The following is a 22577-nucleotide window of genomic DNA, read 5'->3' as shown; positions in this document are numbered from 1 at the left end:
GGTTTTACACACTTCGATTTCTCTTTAAACTCTCCTTTCATTCAAATTCATTCTTTAACACATAAATCTCCTATTGTTACAGACTTCAGTCCAAACTTCCCTTACGATTCTACACAAGAGACTACAGCTGTTCCTTCTTGCTAACATTTAACACAGCAACTTACCTTCAAGCACTCTTCTTCTCTCACGCTTCTAGAAAACTACAGTTTTATCACTTCACATTTATTATAAACCCCACTTGATGTCATTATTATAGTGACATTCAATCTGTTTAAGATCCAATAGTTTCCTCTAGTGTATAAACTCACGACTATTTGTATTTTGAACTTCATTAAGGCCTCATTTCAAGAATTTCTTAACCATATTCAAGAAAGTGTATAATTTTACGAATATTTGTATTTTAGACTTCATTAAGGCCTGATATTAAGAATTTCATAACTATTGTCAACCATTTCGCACATTTCCAAATTTCCTTCACATTCGTATGTAAGTTAATTACAATCAGGTACCTGATTAATCAACTTTCAGTTTGAGATTAAGGCTGAAGATGCCCATAATTAAAGGGCGAAACATGTCCCTATAATTTTATTTAATTCATTATCTTTTTTATGTATTGAACAGGTGGAAAAAATAAACTTTAATATTTATTTGACTTCATAAGACATCAGTAGACGAATAACTTTGAATGGCGTTTTTAAAAGTAGGAATGATCCCAATATAAAGATAAAGTCTGAATTGAAGAGGACAAATCGGGGCAAATATTCGTTTATAGGAAGAGGAGTTTGGGATTAGAATAATTTACAAAGGGAGATGTTCAATAAATTTCCCAATTCTTTGCAATTACATTGGAACCTCGTTAGTGCATTTCTCATTAACGCTTTTCCCGCTTACACTGTCAAATTTGAAGTCCCGATTCTCATGGTATTAAATCTATATAAAAATACTTCACTTATTATAATTATAAAATATCAAAGCCATTTTGACAGTGCTGATGTAATTATTTTATTATTATTATTATTATTATTATTATTGATATATACAGTCATATCAGCACACACTTTATTAAAACATAACCGGTTTTCGGACACTTATGTCGCAAATTTTCGCTATTACCGCTTAGTATGATCACATTTTTCCTAGACCTGAGAATTTTAATGCATCTGTCATCCCTTCTGAAAGAAACTTTATTTCCAACTCGGGTAAGAGCCGTTGCCCCAGTTGCGTGATTACAGGAAAAGGCCTTCCTGAACTTCAAACAATAAGATACGCTTTCGGGGAGCAAGCCGTTAGCCTCAGGAATGTTCAGTTTTGCTTGCCGGTTAGCAGCGAGATTGCTGAATACCAGAATGAGCCTGTTTGTGCTTGTATTTCTCATTCCATTCAGAAGTTAGAAACATATTTTCTGTTGAGTGGTACAGTGAAGTGTAGCTAGTTTTGTCACTTGATACGTTACCTATGCCTGGATTAGGAACACAATCATGTGAAACTGACTAGCGTGGTGCACATTGGTCTTCTGATAGCCTAGTTATGAATACGGAAAATGTGAAGTTCCTTAATAACTTGATTAAGAAAACAGTAAAATCTGTCAAAGTTGACTGGCATAAGCATAGAGAGGTCGCAAATGTTGCAACCCGCACCTTCGAGTTTCGACACTACTACTCAAGTTGGTGGAAGTTTTGTTCGATTCAAAATGGTGGCCAAAGTCATTCCTCGCAACTGCACATGAATCTGTAACCTCCAATTCAATGTCAGAGTGTGACCAGAAAATAATGTTTAATAACCCACTGATCAGAAATAAAAGGCTTCTGGTAACATTTGTTTTGATCCACAATAATAATACTTTAATACTTTAATATTTTTGTTGGCCCCTGTGCACATCATATGTTTTCGTACTTGCCTGATTTTCACACCTTTCAGTGTATTGGTACTTATTTTATAATCCCCAACAGAAAAGGTTTTCATGTTTGTTCTCTCGTGTTTTTCACACCTTTTAATACTTTCCTCTCATGTTTAGAAATTGTAGGTAGGCCTATAGTTCTCACTGTACCCGCGGATACACGACGTAAAATGCCCTCATGTTGGAAAAAATCCTAACATTTCCATATCCTTATTGGCTAGATTTTATTCGTATATTCATTAGTGTGTTTTCTCGCTCAACACGTTCTTTTTCCTTGTCCCCTACAGAAACGCCTTAACAAGGCTTCACTGTATTTAACCCCACAGCGCCGACCTCTATACGTGGTATAGACCCATACACTGTTTTGCATTTACGGCTATAGCGCGAAGAGTTTTGGTGTTATGGATATGCAAATTGTTTTGTTTCCAAGAAGACATTTTCGGGTTTATCAGTGTTCTAAATAAGAATTGAAAATCGTTAAAGTGTAGTTGCTTTTGCAAGGATTTGTCAATTATATCTGAGCACCAATCCCTGCTTTTTTAATAGTCCGTTTGCTTCATTCTTTCCCACAGAATAAAATAAAGAAATGATGATCTGAGAAGTTTGTCTTTTCGTGTGATGTTCTTTGCTCTAATTTTGTATTAAGAGTGCGGTTTATTTATTATATTTCTCTTTATTTCTCAGCTTGTAGTCTTTTCGTAACTCTCCATGAGAGCTCTGTGTAGGCATCAGTTAGTGCTGCTTTCTGTCATACGACACGAGAAGCAGTTGTGCATGGTATATATCTCGTTTGAAAGACGATGTATCGACCTTTTAAACTGAAATATGTATTGAGTTGGTTTTATTCGTCATAAATGTTATTCCCCTCATTCAGTTTCGTCCTGCCGCTTTCGGTCCTGCTGCAGCTTCATCAGCTTGTGTGACGCATCACGCTCAATGGCTAGCTCCTGCTGAGAGTAATGTGCTTGAAATATTGTATAATTCAAATGAAAGTTTAGTCGGAAGTAGTAGTGGCAGTATTACCAGTAGTGGTAATGAAATAGATGATGTGGCTGTGGCCGATGCAGTGGTAAATGATGAGAGTGACGAGGAGGAACCAGTACTTGGAAATTTCGTGTAGGAGACTATTGATATGCATACAGGTTGAAGGGAAGTTTTCAACAGTGAATTATGATTCCTAGATTCTCCAATAATATTTAGACAAGTCACAGGGACAAACATTGAGCAGTTATCTTATCAGTTTCAGCTGATGGAAGGTTTGTTTATGTAGTACAAAATACGCTTCTCGGGTGGGAAACGAAATATTGAAGGCCGGCGCGCATCAGATAATACAGTTCCAAGGTTGCAGGAAATACGTTTTATCAGGAAATTAGCACCCAAGAGTGAGAAATCCAAACCCCAGAGACGTTGTATTGCGTGTTCGAAACACGGTGAAAAGAAGCCATAGGTGTACTGCTGCCAGGAGTGTGCCTTAGGTCTCTATCTCGAAGAGTGCTTCGAACTCTATCACACGGAACTAAATGACTAAGGAAATGTGAAACAATTATGTAATTATCTTCATGTACATAGTTCTACCGTAAGGAATTCCAAATTTCGTGAATATCGGGCTACTCTTATACTAGTAGTAATGCTTTAAGTGAATCAATGTATTTCAGTCGCGCGTAATTGAAATCTCATCCGGCCGCGGGGTAGGAAGCTCTTTAAACGGCTGCGACGCTGAGGGGTTAACACTATGCGTCTGGTGGTAATAATATTACTACCACGCGGCGTGTACCCGAGTGCCGCTGTTAGTAATACTACTACCAAGAAATTTGAAATTCAGTCACTCAAAAGCTATTCATGTTATCGAATTAGTTTTTGTTTTAACATGTTGTCGATTTCCTTTACTATTGATAGGTGGTGTTATTGATCGATAGTGATTGGCGGTGCAACCTTGGGACAAAGTTTCGTAGCCATGTGCGCTCAGGTAGATCTTACCTAATTGCAGACATACGTACTCCTCGCACGCTCTGGTTCAATAAGCTCAAATTTATGCGTACATGATCTAATGATGACTTCACAGATTGAGAATGAAAGTTTAGTGACACAGCAGTCTGCAACCATCTCTCAAATAATCTATTCATACTGTATATTGAGACATGGATCCCAGACCTAGTACAAGTAAAGAAAATCCTATGCGTGCATACAGCCCATGGAAAAGTGAACAGATTATTACAGAACTTGTAAATGATTCAGATTCTGCTCTATATGAAAGTGATTTTGAAGAAAATTAAAATCTACAAGCCCCTCAGGATGATGAATCATCAGAACCATCAGAACACAATGGAAACAAGATATTGCTCTTGAGAACATGCCCGTTTTTTCTTCCCCTTTCGAAATTTTGTGAACGTTCGAGTAGTGTTGCTGCTGAAATTACTGAAGAATCATGAGCATCATCTACGGGAAGGCTAGTAGGTAGAGATTATTTTCCACAAAGAATAACTGCAGTGGGCATGGGCGTGACAGCGAACGTGCAAAGTTTGCTACAACAAGCCCAAACACAACACGGACTGTACTATGAAGAAAATGACAACCGTATATTGCTGAAAATATGACTTAGGTCCTTGCATAGGAGAATGTTTTGAGTGTTACCATACCAAAGCTAGGTATTATTTATTTATTTTTATGTATTGACTTTAGCAGTGGCGAAGTTAGGGCTCGTGGCCCTCTCTTACACTTAACCACATAATTAATCTACAGATAATACATATATAAAAGAAATGTACTATTCTATCATAAAATCAAAGATAAGCTAAAAATTACAGATTTGGACAACATATAATGAAGAAAGAAAGCAGAGTTCAACAAACAAAATAGAATAAAATTTGGTGCGTATAGATAATGAGAGACAAAGTCATAATGAAAAAGTAAGATACAAACTGAAAAAAAAGCAATGCAAAAAGAGAACACAATAAGTAATAAAGTAAATGGAAATATAAGTATGGCCATAAAAGTGATCTATGTACATGAGTAAGAAGCTAAAATTATGTACATTACACTATAATAATAATAATAATAATAATAATAATAATAATAATAATCACAATCACACAACCTATCATACGTCATCATACACACGAAACAATCACACGAGACAATCAGTGGTATTCAACAGGTAATCTCTACATGCAGTCTTAAATTTCGATATTGAGCTTGAGTTCCTGACAGCAGCTGGGAGTGAATTCCAAAGTCGTGACCCAGCCACAACGAAGGATCTGTTATATATTGATAAGTGGTTGACGGGAATAGCGAGGGAAGTGCCAGATCTAGTGTTACAATTATGGAATGAGGATAATAAATGGACAGTGACAGAAAACTAACTTTTCTGCGTGAACAAGGATAACAGAATATACCAATATTGTAGTCTGATTTTATTTCCAATGCTGAAGGTACAAATTTTTAAATTGATTTCATGCGATAGTCCACTTTTCTAGAAAATGTATATAAATTTGTTTATTTATACTGCAAAAACTGACAAAACTGAGTTGTTTATTTTTTCTGAGTTTAAATCACGCAGGCACAGGGTAGGGACGCTGTCTTGACTCGTTGAGCTCATAGTGTTAAGAAAAGACTAAAACAACAGATAGGGAATCTGCAACCTGGACGACTGCCCTAAATGCATATCAGTGGCGACTGATAGAATAATGTAAAACAATCTCTCTTGCATATATCACTCATGATAGTTTAGCATCATCCATACACAGGTAGAGGTCATCTTTTATAAAAATCTTTTAATGCAGAAACTTGGCAGTTTGAAAGATAACTTTCGTCCCTCACTATTTCACTTTGAAAATTTTATAAATACAATAAGATGGGTCTATGTCATGTGGAACAGGAAAGTTTCCCAGCCGTTCATGGCTACTCCGAAGATCTTATGATCTAACCACCAACGTAGCAGTGGAAGAAATTTACATATTTGATGTCCTAAAACATAGTCTTCATAATTTACTTGACACAGACTGTTAATTCTTTCTGTGACAGAGTGAGTGTGTACTTCCACTGTGTAGAATGTTGCTAGATTTCAGGATGGATAAACAGCCTTCATTCTCACATCCATTCCACAGCTGTTCAGCAACTTCCAAACATGATCACCAATCGTACTGCCTAAAATGCTTCCAATTCTAAATGCTGCTGCTACTGCTGCTGCAGCCATTTATGGTTTTCATCACCAAGAACTATCTTTTATATAATTATGCACACTTGCCGACAAAGAAAGAGTGTGGGAAGCAATTAGATAGAACCATTTCCCACAAATGGCTCAAAATATGAGCAAGATGGGAGCAGCAGGCAGACTAATAGGTATGTTATTCATACCTGTTCTTGAAGCGCTGCAGCCCAGTGGATGTGGACTCCCGCTCTCAGCAGGAATGTGGCAGGTTCGAATCTACTTGGGATACTGCTTCCTCCCCACCTGCACCCAATCTCTCTGGCAGCAACAGCGGGTAAACCAATCAGATTACACAACGCCCCATATACACACATATTACACACAAGTAGGTCACTCTACTGGCAAGTATCGCACACCAAGGACCTCATATTCGTGAACACACAGTTGCTATTATTCAACAAGGAAATTAACTGTAACAGAGGCCTGGATGTTGCTGCAGCATCCGAAAAAATATGGCAACGCACAGGATATAGAATCAGGAGATGTAAGTACACATGCTGGTTCTGGTTTGTGGCGGGTCATTAACCTGGAAGAGGATGATCGCTTGATCGCTAAAGCCCATTGGATGCTGGTCATAAATGCCATGCAGCTATGCCACGCTGCATGTTTCCCCAGCACCTCGAGGACAGCTATGAGACACTTGAATGAAACAGTGTTACAATACCGGTGAGCAGCTAAGAAACGAGAACTCTGATGAGCAGAGTGTATACCGCCTTGTATTTGCCGAGGACAAAGGGCTAGCTATGCAACTGGTTGAATGTCATTCCCAGATGAGAGCATTTTCCTTGGTGAACAATTGGCTGGTACATGGTACCCGATACAATCCACCATGTCTGGCGAGCATGGCGCTCTGGCCGAGTGCTGTGTGTTGGGTTTGGGATAGGAATGCTGCACAGAATGGAGCAATGTCCTCCATAGGGAATATTATGGTCTCTTCCGTTTAGGTGCTTCATCCCGCTAACTTTTAAAGTAACACCAGAAGTGATTACGTGGATTAAAAATTTGGATATTAAAATATCAAAGTGAAGTCATATTTTGATTGTCATTTACACATCATACACTAATAATAATAACAATAATAATAACAATAACAATAATAATAACCCCGCTAATATTATATATTAGCAAGACCTGGGATACAAACTTGCTGACCGTCAACAATAGCGTGGTAAAGTTACACAAGTTACGTGAATCGTCATATACACATCAGTGTAGGAATAAAAATAAACATAAAAATATTTTAGCCTAACAAGACTCAAACGCTTGACAGCAGAGGCAAGCAGCAGAACTCGCAATGATTCAGCATGCATGGCTAATGCGTTGGGTGATAGAGACTGTGTTCTTAGACACTTAACAAAACTGAAGGAAAAAAAAAAACACCAAACAAAATATGTTAGATACATTACTACAATAATGTGGCCACTGCATAGATATTATATTTCAACCCGAGAGATGTAACAAGCGATGTCCTGTGGCCGTATAAGGACAATAAAATAGAATGTAACTCAGCAAGGCCATTGTTGCATGTTCTATCCTCCTACCTGAATGTGTTGGGACCCATACCTCTCAGGGGATGCTCACTTTCTGTGTCGGCAAGTGTACAATTCCATTTACTTCCATTCCAAACGAAGAAGACTGAGCAATTTAAATTATATGGTCACCAGTATGTTCTGCAGAAGAAAATATTAGTGGCAACTTGAGTCATAATCGCTAATAAGTTACAACTGAAAAATTTTAGACCACTTCATGTACAGTAGAACCTCGATTGTGTGTTCCCGGAAGCTTTGTTTTCTCATTTTATTTGTTCAAATTACATGGTCCTGCAAGCATACTAATTAAATCACATTGTAAAAATCCTCAAAGAAACTATTTTCCGTATCAACCGTCCAGAAATTTCAGTCCCATCAACGCTAAATCCTCGATCGCACATTTTTCAAGAAACTGTATCTCATGAAAGGACGGCTACAGCATACGGATTTTGGTGTTAAAGTCCCATCACTGCGGTAATTTGAGGAAGTACTATACCGGAAAAGCGATCGATGATAAGGGACCATCTTAGCATCGCATTCGGGTGGTATTGTTTAGAGAATCGAAATCATAAAGAAGAGTGTGTCCACCAAAAAAAAAATGTAAGGACACAGAGCGTATTTCAACAGCTCTACTTGAAGATGGAACGAGTTTCGTCAAATGTTCGTACTTGAAAAACATCTACATTATGTCCAGGGTTAGACGTTTGTTTTTTTACTTTTTTCGAGTGTATTGCCGAACAGGTTTTTGGCACTTCCCTCATGGCACTGTATAGTCACCGAGCTTTCAGTCAGGAATCGAAACTGCACCTTCTTAAGTAACACAAATTTAGTACGGTATTTTAATATTATCGTACGGTATAAGATTATGTTGTCCGCCTCTGTGGTGCAGTGGTTAGTGTGATTAGCTGCCGACCTCGGAGGCCCGGGTTCGATTTTTCCCGGCTCTGCCACGAAATTTGATAAGTGTTGCAAGGGCTGGAACGGGGTCCACTCTGCCTCGGGATGTAACCTGAGTAGAAACTAGTTCGAAGTGTAAATATATGTTGTAAATAAACTATAACATTTATTGTATTGAAAAGGTGGACCCTTTTAAGTTTCCTATCTTCCACCTCAGCCATCCTCGAAGTGGATTTCCATGGTTTCCCACTTCTCCTCCTTCAGGCAAATGCCGGGATGGTACCTAACTTAAGACCACGGCCATTTCCTTCCCTCTTCCTTGTCCATCCCTTCCAATCTTTCCATCCCCCACGAAGGCCCCTGGTCAGCTTGGGTGAAGTACTGGTCATCCTCAGTTGTATCCCCGACCCAAAGTCGGACGCTCTAGGACACTGCCCTTGGGGCGATAGAAGTGGGATCCCTCACTGAGTGACGGAAAAACCAACCCTGTAGGGTAAACAGATTAAGAAAGAAAGAAGATAAGATTATGTTATTGAGACCAGAAGGGTTTTACATACATAAAGCCATGAGAGGTTTTGGGATTGCCTATTACTGTTTTGTCGTTTTATCTGCACGTTACATTAAAAAATTGTGTATCATTTCGCACTCGTACCGACTTGTACAGCGAGCGCGCTTTCTAGCCGAGCTCAAGGTCGCAAATAACCGTAATTTCGGAAGTTTTGATGATATTTTTTCTTTCCAATTTGATCGTGATTAGTGACGGGCAGAATTGAAAATAATGCATTTGTGAACTTGAGAATAGATACTTGCATCCAAAACCATATTCTTGAGTTCAACATAACCTTTAAAATTCGATGTAGGCCAATTTACACGGTACAAGATTTCCATAAACTTACTATGAACAGTATACCGGTGACCAAATTACAATGGAAGATTTTTTTTTTAATGGGATTTCGCCATCATGTTGGGTGCTTTTGTACCCAATGTGCTTTATTTTATTAGGTTAGGGAATTAAAAACTACTTGTGGTCGATTGTTGTTTGGCTTCGTATTAGGTTTTCGAACAGTTTGATTTATCAAAGTTGCTGAACTGAAAGAAGTTTCCCGAGGAAACTGACGAAGTTTCCCCGGTAAAACTGAAGTCAAGTTTCGAGATTTTAAATTCGTGTACCGGTAATGTTTGAAGCCAGCCCCACGGTTGAACTTGCTTGCCTCACATCCGGAGGATCTGGTTCGATTCCTGGCCAAGTCAGGCACATTTACCTGGATATGAGGGCTGGTTCCAGGTTCACTTATTCTACGATTACCTTTAATTGAGGCGCTATTGAATGGTGTGATGGCGACTCCGGTTAGAGCGCCAGGAATAACTGCCAAGAGGATTCTTCACACTAACCATGCGTCACCTCAATCTGCAGGCCTTCGGACTGAGCAGCGGTCGCTTGATAGGCAAAGGCCCTTTGGGACTGTAGTTTGGTTTGGTTTAGGGGTGTTTGTAAGATTACAAGTACACATATTTCCTTTTTGTGATGTTTAGCCAAATTGTTGAGGGTTCATTCGTTCCCTGATTTTCTGTTTTCCCGTGCTTTACTTTTTTTCCGTGGTCCATCCAAAAACAGAGAATCGAGATGTAATGTCAAATTTATTTGTAAAAAACGCTGGTTTGTTGGTAAAACCATCTTTTTCCTCACAGAGGAAAACTAATAGCCAGTCCAAATTTCTAACAAACCAGAAAAACAGGTGTTTTTACAACCAAAACACAATTCATACAGTAGTTTAATACTTTATTGTTATAAATATCCTTAAAAACCAACTATATCTACCTTATAACTGAAACCTGGTTTCTCAGTATCACCACTCTTATGACATAACACCTGCTTTATTTCTTAATTAGCTAATGTACCCATGCTTCGCTATGGGATTCTCAGAAAGACTGTCTTTGTGGTTTTCCCAACTGAAGTCAACACAGGTTATTACAATGTCAGTAAGAATGTTGCGATTAAAAGCAATACTATCATCTGAAGTACTCGTTCAATAGAAAAACCGCTTTTTTTTTTCTTTCTTTTTTCAATTTTAACGTACAGTACTATGCTGCTGATCTAACAGTCCATAATTCCAGAGCTGGAATGACCAGGCCGCAGAAACCCTGAACACTTATCTGCCATTATTCCATTATATATGTATGTATGTGTACTTATTGTATTTTTGTAAAACCGTACACTAAACATATCCGTTAAGTGTGCACACTGCTCATTCCAGTCAGTGCCTCAGTGTAGGGACTGAATCACTGGAATGCTATGATAAACCAGTGTGTTATGTACCAGTGATATAAGAAAATGTATGAACTAGAGGGATGGCATGCTAAAGAGGAGAGATCTTATTCCCCACCTACTTCTCACAAATATTCAGGCAGGCTGTCACACTCGATACACAGCAGTAATCCCATATATTGGAAATGAGTGGCAGCTAGGCACCTTCTCCCGAACTACCATTTGAACCAGGGCGAATAAAATTATTTACACCGTAGACAGTATTTTTTTATTTGTTCAAGATCAGCAACAGCATAACACCGAATTACAAAGATCCGAGCTATGTACAACAGATATGAATCTAAAATAGAAGATATATAAATATTTACAAAGGACACAAATATACGCAATAAAACTGTACAATCATTTATAATACATATTTACATAAACAACAATATTAACAAAGAAAAATACATTTACAGTAAATACAGGAGCAGAACAGGAAAGAACAAGAAGGAAAATTAAGTTATATGAGAAATATCATGACAGAAGGAAGGAAACGTTATGAAGATGTCTAGGTTCTTGTTGCTAGATAAAGTATTAAACATTGCTGGAATACATACAGAAAGGAACCTTTGGGTGAGAGGAAGCCGGGAGTACGGAATATGGAATAGGGTCTTCATTCTGGTACTACGGGATGGGACGTGAAGGGGAATAAGGAAGCTAAATCTGGAGACCTAAATAGACAATTAGCTGCTTTGTATAGCAGCTTTAGGTCGGCTACTTTCCTCCGAGTAGAAAGAGTGTTGAGTTTCAGTTTCCCAAGCACTTGGATAGTGCTTAGGTTGTGACATGCAGGGACCCTGGCTCTGAGGATAGCACAGAAAAAAGATTGTACAAGGTCAAGGTGGCTGAGGTTTGAAGAAGCAGAAATGGATCAGACTGGAGAGGCGTATTGAACAATAGGTAAGATACAGGAAACGTAGAATGCTCTGAGGGCATTTACATCTGTGATGTCAGAAAACCTGTAGAGTAAACCAAGGAGTGACATAGCACGTGAGGTAACCCTGTTTATGTACGAGACAAACAACAATTTACTGTCAAAATGCACTCCTAGGTCTTTTTGATTGTCAACAAGAGCAATTGGTTGGTTCAGTAGGTGATATTCTTGTAGAACAGGGGATTTACAAAGTGTGAACGAAATGGTGGAACACTTGGAGGGATGAGGTTTAAAAAGACGCCATGTAATATATCAACCCGACAGTGAATCAAGTCCATTTTGCAATTGGATTGTATCTGTAGGAGAATCGATCTGCTTGAAGATTTTACAATCAACTGCAAAGAGAAGGATTCCACATGAATGGTGGGAAACAGTATCAATACGGTCATCAATAAACAGGGCAAAAAAAAGTGGACCTAGGACACTGTCCTGCGGGACACCAGAGAGGGTGGTGGTGGAAGAACTGCATCCATCAAGGACCACGCGCTGTAGTCTTTTGCTCAGAAAGCTATTAATTAGAGCTAGGAGTCTCCCATGCACGTTAAACCGTTCAGAAAGTTTGTATACAAGAAGCGTGTGACCCACAGTATCAAAGGCCTTCGCGATGTTGATATAGCATACATCAAGTTGAGAGCCCGCGTGGATGGCAGACGTGGCATGATGGAGTATAGCCAAGTTAGTTACACAGGAGCTTCCAGGAAGGAAACCATGCTGCTGGAGGGGATATATATGAAATTGTAAACGCAAGCAAATGCTGGTGGAAGATCCTTTGACAAATAATTGATAAAACAGGTAATACACAGACCGGGCGATAATTTGTGATATCCGACCTCTGCCCACCTTTAAGAACGGGTGTGATATAAGCAAGTTTCCAAGAGCTCGGAAAGTAGCCGACAGAGAAGCACCGATTGAATATCAATGCTAATAGGGTATGAAAGAGTTGATGCTGCATTCTTAGGACTGAGACCATCAGGAAGATTCAGTGGTAGAAATATTACTGAGGCTATGGGAAACAACAGGTTTGATTTTAGGAAAATCAGCATATCACACAGGTTTAACAAAATTAGAGGTATAATATTCATTGAATAATTCAGGTCTATCTGCTCCACTGGCTACAGAATGCCTTAATAAATACTTGTGGTGTTTGCGAAGGTCAGAGAATAATTTATAATTTCTCTCGGAGGGCGCATTCTTCCATTGTCTCCAGGCTACCGATTTTTTTTTTTGTTCAGATTCTTTTAGTATGACTCTTCTTCCATGGGGGAAATTTTCTGGACATCGAATGAGTAGGAATGAAGTCACGGATCACAGCAAGCGTCCAATCATAAAATAAGTCCACCGCATCTTGAACTTCACCCACATCAACAAATGCCATGGTAACAGGGACAGGGTACGATTCACAGTGTGCCAGTCAACTTTATGCCACACAGGCAGAGAGCTCCGAAGGACAGGTCGATGACATCTCGGAGCACGGGGAGAGGTGAGAGTGAAAGTTGCTTCAACGGACTTGTGGTTGGAGTTAAAAATATTTCGTCCCACAGAAACAGACGAGGGCTCGTTATAGGAAAGCAGGTAGTCAAGAAGACTATTTCCGCAGGTGTTTTCCAAGACATGCTGTTTGAAGTTCAGTCCAATAATGATCCATGTACCATCTGTCAAGGCTATTAGAAGGCTGACCTAATGAAGGGGAAATCCAGGAGACAGATTAAAGTCTCCTAGTATGACAATGTTATCTTTGGAATGAACGGCTTTAAACACAGAGGAAAGAAAAGCTTCAGAATAGTTGAGATAGGAACGAGGTGGTCTACAGAAACATGCAAATAGATATTTTATCTTATGAAATGTAATTTCAACCCAAACAGCTTCACAGTCATTCATCAGGTCGAAGCATAGGGTCGCATGCCATTTAGATTTGACGGCGATTAAAACACCCCCTCCCCAGGATCTAGTTCTACGATGGCCCTGAATAAGGAAAACTCTTTAGAGAGTGGGATTTCAGAGTCTAACACAAAATCCATCAACCAAGTTCCACTTAAGGCGATAACGTCGAAAGCAGCTAATTCTTGAACATGAAGTTCACAATCTGAAATCTTATTTTTTATGGACTTGATATTTTGACAGTACACAGAGAGCTCATTCATTGTAGGCCAAGGGTTAATTTGCACATCACCAGACAGGAGTAACAGTGTTGGTAAGAAACTTAACAGGGAACGGCGTGTATGACAGTGTATTTTCAACAAATCGTGGGTCGATGTTGGGACTGCAAGGAAACAAGACAGATTAGCCGTCGGTAAGGAAGGAAAATAAAACTTAAGATCCGAAGTTAACCAGTCTCCTGTCTGTGAGAGGGCGAGGGAAGTTTCCATGTTCCATTGTGTACCTGCAGGCGGATCACTCGCAGCAGTTGAAGAAGCCGGTCCCGTAGTGTGCGTAAGCTGGTCACAGCCCGACCACGTGGCACACGAACAAAATTTCATTAATTTCACCATTCTATCATCACAGATCACCAACTCACTACACTCCACATCACCACTAAATTCCTCGAAAGAAATTCCAACACAATTCAAGACAGCAAATCCTTGATTAACCACACATATTGTTAAAGTAGCACAGAGGATACCCACACTGAGACATTCACTCGCCGCCATCTTGAATCCCCGACTCTACATACAGATTTTCATTAAATTCTGATTTCCCGTTTTCTCGTAGTTCGACGTTGATATGGACTTTTAGTAACAAAAATCGAAATTCATGAATATCTCTTATCATACCCAATACGGTAAAAATGTATAAGACATAAATGATTGGAAATCTAATACTATATAACTTAAGTAATATTTATTGGCAGAACCAGTAATAACAAATATTTGAAAATTAAATTTTAGGCCTTCCCGTAACTGCCATTTCAATAAGGGAGAATAAAATTAGGTTGTTGTAACTTGTTCCCCAACATTACACACCGATTTTCATTAAATTCTCTTCAGCAGTTTTCTTGTGATGTATGTACGTATATACAGACAGAAATTACGGAAAAGTAAAAAAAAATTGCACTTCCTTGTGACTGTGGACATGACCGATACAGAAATACCATTCTTTTTAAATTCTGGTTAATGTACAGACAAAACTCTTATTTTATATGTATAGACTCATGGAGGTTTTGAGGGTAGTATGCCTTGAAACTGAATGAAAAGTGTACAAAGTTTTATACTTATCAAACTAATAATAAAGTTTCCATTACTCAGGAGATCCTTCATAAACTCTATGGCAAAATGTGATCTAAATGCTACACACAATATTCTTACCTTTGATGAAGAGCTATTTGGAGAATGGATAACATCAAAGGTTGAACCACCGGATAAGCAAGACACTTCTGTAGTTTTCTTTATGAACTTTGGAAGTGGTTGGGCACGAAATTCTCTTGCCTCTTTCTCTTGTTTGAGTATCTGAAAAAGCAAACAAGTGTAACATACACAAAATGAAAGAAATATCAACAAATTCAAAGGAACTTCAGCAAAATTACACATTATACAAGCATCGACTGTATAAACAGACGTGCTAAAAGTCACCACCACCATACTGTGACTTCTTGGAAGTTCCCAGACCTGTATCAGCTGTGATCTGTTATCACGAGAGTTAGTGTAAACACAGTCTGTGCTGCCATGGCAGTGGGGAACCAGATGGATGGACCATACCAGTAATATGAACACTTATTTCTACTCCTGAGAAAGTAAGTGTGAAACTTGATGCCAAGTGTGGTAAATGCTATAAAATAGTTAAGAACGGCATTTGTGTGATTTGTGCAATCGCTGATGGCATTTTAAGTGTGGGAGGAGGCCCAGGGAGGAAATAATTAATGGAAATGAAGACTGGTTTTGTGAACAGTGCGTTGCGAATGTTTTCATCTGTGATTGTGGCTCGAAATCTAAAGATAGAGAGTATGAAAATGCATTGGAAATTATAAATATTCTGCAAAATGACACAGATTCTTAAGTTGAAAATGACGTACTTAAAGAGAAAATTAGTGTGATGGAGAATAAGTATTTGAACTGCGGATTAGAACTCAAGTTGGGTTCAAATTATGCACCTCTGCGAGGTGAAAGAATTAGGCCTAGAAACTGTATACTATGGGAATCTTCTCTTCTTGTTCTTCTTCTCGAATTTCCTTGCAGATGGTCTGCTCCTCGCAAGTGATTGCCATATCATCAATGGCAGTGAAGTCGTCGAAATTACTGGTAATCTCCATCTTCTCCTGTATAGTTTTCTAGCACCCTGGCTCTTCATCACCAACTTCCATAACAATGCTGTTGGTACTACCACCGAAGCCTGCTTTCTTGAAGCAATTTGCTATTATTACAGACTCCACTGAATCCCATGATGAGGCATTGTGTCCAAAAAAGATGGTTTGTAGATGGGTTTGCCTGCTTCCATGCATAGCAGCATACAGTGCACAACTGCTGCTTCAATATCTTAATGATTCCTTGGTCCAAGGGCTGTAATGCCGATGTAGTATTCGGTGGAAAAAATTCTATCTTGATATCCCTTAAATGGGGCCACTCCTTGAGATAAGCAGGGCAGTGGTCCATAAACACCACAATATTCCTGTTCTCGCTCCCCATTTTGGCACCTAATGCCTGCATATACTCTTCAAACAGTGAAGCTGTCATCCAAGCTGACTTGTTGCTGGTCTATGACACAGGTGTAGAATATATGGGAAGTGGAAAGTGTTTGTAGAAGATTTTATTTGTAAATCTTTTTAAGTAGTACTTACTGTATGATCTGGAGTGTTGTGCTAGAATATTTTATTTGTATTCCATTCAGCTACCTAACCTGTACAGTGTAAGAAATGTTCTACATAGGTTGGTTGTAATTAGTAGATTACCCCATTCGCCTCACATTTAAATACCACAGGAGTGCACTAAGATATCACATTTAAATACAGCTCAACGGCCGTCATCACACTATTATTTAGAAAATCATACAAAACCAACCAGTAAATATTCCTTTCTGAAAATCTGCATGCATGATAACGAGGTAAAAAACTTACCAATGCCGCTATTTTAGTACGTCTGCTGGGTGTGGTACACCTCAAAACATTCTTCTAAGTGAAGAGCTACGCCACACTTGTAATAATAATAATAATAATAAAGATCAAGTAATTGCTAAACGGAACTACCGTAGATTTATCATGAATGATCCAACAGTTGTCTCAGACAACTGCCGCCACTGTTCCAGAACTACAGAGAGCATACAGCACGTCATCTCTGGTTGCCCACACTTGGCCAACACCGATTATAAGCACCGATATGATCAGGTAGCAAAAATCATTCACCTGAAACTTTCTGTAAAATGTGGATTTCTTCAGTCATCAACTGCATATTGGAAATATACACCCCCACCCATTCTCGAAAAATCTTCATATAAACTACTATGGGACCGAGAAGTCATAACTGATGTCACGCTCAGCAACAATAGGCCAGATATTATTCTAATCAATAAATCAAAGATCCGCATCCCTTATAGAAATTGCTTGTCCAAACACCTCCAATCTGCAAACAACAATAGCCACAAAGATATCAAAATACAGAGAACTGGCAATAGAAATACAACGCCTGTGGAAACTAGAATCAGTCACCACAGTTCCAATAGTAATATCATGTACCGGTGTTATTCCAAAATGCTTGCACAGCTCTCTGGCCGCATTAAACCTGCATCATCACACGTACGTAGAACTACAGAAAGCCACCCTCCTGAGCACTTGCACCCCTGTGGGTGGGGGCGGTAGAATAACAACCAAGGTATCCTCTGCCTGCCGTAAGAGGTGACTAAAAGAGGCCCCAGGGGCTCTGAACTTTGGAGCGTGGGGTGGCGACCACGGGGCCTTTAGCTGAGTCCGGGCATTGCTTCCACTTGTGCTAGGTTCCTCACTTTCATCTATCCTATCCGACCTCTTGGTCGACTCATGTTCTTTTCCGACCCCGATGATATTAGGTTTCCAAGGGCTAGGGAGTCTTTCATTTTCACGCCCTTTGCGGCCCTTGTCTTCCCTTGGCCGATATCTTCATTTTTCGAAGTGTCGGTTCCCTCCATTCTTTCCCTCTGATTAGTGTTATATAGAGGATGGTTGCCTAGTTGTACTTCCTCTTAAAACAATAATCACCACCTGAGCACTTGCCACATTGTGAGGAAGTTCCTAGGAACGACTTTTCCTCTGACTCACGCCAAACAGCATGAAGTTCCAGGCCGCAGTTCCAGTAATACTGAAGAACAGATTCCAAAAACGGGGACATAAGAAGTCTGAAGTAGTTTGTATTTATTGTATAAAATGTATTTGTTGTAATTATTTCTGTTGTAAATATTTGTACATATATGTACCTGTAGTTTCATAATCACGAGGGTGACTCCTTGCTTAGGCCGAGTCAGCCCATTATGTTACCGGCACAAGTCGAGCCTTCCTAAAATAATAATAATAATAATAATAATAATAATAATAATAATAATAATAATAATAATAATAATAACGTTATTTGCTTTATGTCCCACTGACTACTCTTTTACAGTTTTCGCAGACGCTGAGATGCCGGAATTTAGTCCTGCAGGAGTTCTTTTATGTGCCAGTAAATCTACCGACACGAGGCTGTCGTATTTGAGCACCTTCAAATACCACCGGACTGAGCCAGGATCGAACCTGCCAAGTTGGGGTCTCAGTCCGGCGCGCCACACTTTTTGCACTGCCAGCAACTTTCACTTCTTTTACCCCGGCTGTAGCACACAACACACCTCCTTGTGACTTTTGATTTCTTCTCTGTAGGGGGAATACACATGGGAAAGTGGGCCCATGAATTAGCTTGTAATCTGGTGGGAGTGGTGCTCGCTAAAGGTCGACCTCGAACAGAGTACTCCGGCAACTGAACAGTCTCTAGTAGCTGCTGTGCAATGCTAGTTCTGAAGTCCGTGTAGCTCGTCTTTCTGTTAGCAGCGATCTTGTGATACACAGTGAAGGAATTGAAAATACACATACCTAGGAAGTAAAAGAATATTTTCCTACACCCTTTCACTGTGCAACACATAACTGGGAACAGGGCTGTAATCTGATCCTGAAGGTCAACACCACCCATCCCCTTCTAGTATTCAAGGCCACACTTGGGCTTTATCACTTCTTCCCTAGGGGTTTGTCCTCTCTTTCGTCTGAGTTTGCCTGTCCCTGTCATGTCAACTGATTTGTGTTTAGTGGTGAGAAAGCAAACATCCTTGTTATCTTTCCACTTCACACACAACATACTGTTGGCAGCCCACGTCTCATACTCTCCACGTTTTAGTTTCGTCTTACCGATATTGCGAGGCATGTCTTTTCGGTTCTAACAGTTCCAATTACATTCATCTGCTTGTCGTGTAGCCTTTTGAATAAATCTGGGGAAGAATATCAGTTATCTAAAAACAATGTATGTCTTCGGAATAACAAGGGTTCACATATGGTGAGCACAACGTTTGTAGTTGCTGGCAGACTTGGATCCGTTACATCATCACCTACATAAATTTTGAAAGAAGGACAGTAGCCAGAACTTGATTCACGAATTTTGAAAATTTTCATTCCAAACCTAGAACGTTTAGACCTATTACACTGGACATATGAAAGGCGGCCTCTGAATTTCATTAGACTTTCATCTAGAGCAATGTTTTGTGAAGGTAAATATAATTCTAAAATTTGGAGCAGAAATGTTTTATTATAGGCCTAATCTTTCTTAGTTTGTCACTAATATAGACTTGTTCGTCAACAAAATGTAAAAATCCTGAAATAATAATAAATCTTCCCCTGCTCATGGTTTCACGAAAAATAGGAGTGTTTATACAGCTGTTTTTACTCCAGTATAACTGTATTCTTGACTTTCGCACTTGTGACATTAGTATAACTAATGCAAAATATGCCCTAATTTCATCGGATGTAGTCTCAAACCATTTGCCATCGTCTTTCAACTTTTTCTGTCAGGATTGTTCAACTGTTTTGCTGCATATGAATTTGTCTCGACAGATTTTGTCAAACAACGGGTTCATGTATTCACAAAAAACAGTTCAGATAGTGGCTGCGTATCAAACGTTTTCAATAAGTTTTCAATAAGTTTTCATTAACCCCACTGTATTCACTAAACTTATGTACAACAGGTTATTGTCACTTTGTCCAGTTCCAGTCAGTCAAGTTAGTCTGTGACGAGGTACGAGCTTGTTTCGAAAGACTCTGCACACCATCATTATTTGCATCACTTTCCGTGTCATCAGAAATGTTATACGCATCACTAGTACTCGAACTAAGGACTTCAGGGTCTATTTCGTCGTCACAAACATCACTGCCTTCAATATCACTCTCTAAAACACTATCTATTCGCTTCTGTATTCCTTCATCAACACCAGCACATCTGCTTGATGCCATGATGGCAACTGACAAGAGCGAAATAATATGAAAAAGAATTCTCATCTCTCTTGTTCCGGAAGTGTGCGAGAATCTAGTGAAAGGGAAAAAACCGAAGCCACATGTGTAAACTTTAGCTCAGAATGCATACAAGTGGCAACTGTGGGTTAGTGACTGAACTACATGGATGGATGTACAGCTGTGCGTCACCGCGAGCAGAGCTCGTCATTTGATTCATATAAAGAAGTAAGTATAAATAACCACCTAATCGATACTTTATTAATGCCTCAGGCAAAATTGAATAAAATTAAAACTTACAGGACATGTTTCGACCACTTAGTGGTCCTCTTCAGCTGTATAAATAAAGAACTGAAAAGAAAAACATTGACAATAAGCACAAATAAAAGTTCTTTGGAGACTCCTTTGATAAAAATGGAGGTCGTCAGAATAGGTCATCTTGCCTTTCGTTCTTGTTTGGAAAAGATGTTTATTCTGCGCTGTCTAGAGGGTCTGTCTTTGAGCGCGACCTGGTGAAGTAACGATGTGATACAGTTTGACAGTTCATGGAAAGCTCTGGAGAGAAGGGAAGTAGAGTTTCATCGTCATCTAAAATAACATGTGAGGGAGGAGGGAGATTGGGCTGTGCTTCTGCGATGTCGTGTTTGATTATATCTCTTGTTCGTCTAGTCTGTTTCATGTCTACCCATTATATTCTCATATAAGATGTTTTTATGCTCGTTGTTTTCGTTGAGATTCTCTTCACCGTTTTCCAATTTATCAAGAACGATGTGGATGTTTTCCAGGTTGTTCATAAAATTACCTTTATTAATCATACAGATAATTTGAAGGTCCTGTTTTATATTGGTGAATTTGTGGTTGGACTCTTTCATATGGGATCCCATGGCAGAGAATCTTTTGTATCTTTCAGCATTGACGTGTTCTTGATATCTAATTGAGAAGTTCCTTCCAGATTGTCCCACGTAAGTTTTTTTACATTGAGCACAAGTCAGCTTATAAATACCCGATTCCTGGAATTCGTCATCTTTAAGTTTATTAGCTTTATTATGACTAAAGAACCTATGTTTCGTGTTGTTGTTTGTAGAGAAGGCTACCTTGGTATTGTGTTTCTTGAATAAGTTGGTGATTTCGTAAATCTTCGGGTTATTAAAGGTGAATTTTACATATCCTTTTTCTTTTTCTGATTGCTTATTCAAGAAACACAATACCAAGGTAGCCTTCTCTACAAACAACAACACGAAACATAGGTTCTTTAGTCATAATAAAGCTAATAAACTTAAAGATGACGAATTCCAGGAATCGGGTATTTATAAGCTGACTTGTGCTCAATGTAAAAAAACTTACGTGGGACAATCTGGAAGGAACTTCTCAATTAGATATCAAGAACACGTCAATGCTGAAAGATACAAAAGATTCTCTGCCATGGGATCCCATATGAAAGAGTCCAACCACAAATTCACCAATATAAAACAGGACCTTCAAATTATCTGTATGATTAATAAAGGTAATTTTATGAACAACCTGGAAAACATCCACATCGTTCTTGATAAATTGGAAAACGGTGAAGAGAATCTCAACGAAAACAACGAGCATAAAAACATCTTATATGAGAATATAATGGGTAGACATGAAACAGACTAGACGAACAAGAGATATAATCAAACACGACATCGCAGAAGCACAGCCCAATCTCCCTCCTCCCTCACATGTTATTTTAGATGACGATGAAACTCTACTTCCCTTCTCTCCAGAGCTTTCCATGAACTGTCAAACTGTATCACATCGTTACTTCACCAGGTCGCGCTCAAAGACAGACCCTCTAGACAGCGCAGAATAAACATCTTTTCCAAACAAGAACGAAAGGCAAGATGACCTATTCTGACGACCTCCATTTTTATCAAAGGAGTCTCCAAAGAACTTTTATTTGTGCTTATTGTCAATGTTTTTCTTTTCAGTTCTTTATTTATACAGCTGAAGAGGACCACTAAGTGGTCGAAACATGTCCTGTAAGTTTTAATTTTATTCAATTTTGCCTGAGGCATTAATAAAGTATCGATTAGGTGGTTATTTATACTTCTTGATTAAACATCGATACGGTCATGAAATGGACAACTTGTAATTTGATTCATATGCCACGAATAACTATGACGAGCTAGGGTCGTCAAATGATGCGACTGGGTTACATTTCTATATTTACTGGAACAGTCCAGAAAGTTTGCGACACGAATTTCTGAACAGGGTGTGTTGGCCTTTGTTAGTTATGCATTCTAGAAATATGTTCATACCTTTCTGGAAATAGAAGATTCGCGATCGTATGTGTTAGAGAATGATAGGAAAAACTTAAAACGGTCCACCTTTTCAATACAAAAAGTTATATTTTATT

General features: G+C 39.0%; 1 protein-coding gene across 1 annotated transcript in view; it reads right to left on the bottom strand.

The window, feature by feature from the left end:
- The window catches only part of LOC136877557 (targeting protein for Xklp2), a 238789-nt gene that overhangs the window by 26332 nt on the left and 189880 nt on the right, over positions 1-22577 (bottom strand). Inside the window, exon 9 of the mRNA XM_067151698.2 lies at positions 15078-15218. Within this exon, the coding sequence (XP_067007799.2) occupies positions 15078-15218 (141 nt within the window). The remainder of the gene's footprint in view (positions 1-15077; positions 15219-22577) is intronic.

This window comes from Anabrus simplex, chromosome 7, assembly GCF_040414725.1.
Source record: "Anabrus simplex isolate iqAnaSimp1 chromosome 7, ASM4041472v1, whole genome shotgun sequence".
In the NCBI taxonomy this organism is placed as follows: Eukaryota; Metazoa; Arthropoda; class Insecta; order Orthoptera; family Tettigoniidae; genus Anabrus; species Anabrus simplex.
The sequence above is the reverse complement of the archived record's forward strand: the minus strand, read 5'-3'. Positions and strand labels throughout refer to the sequence as shown.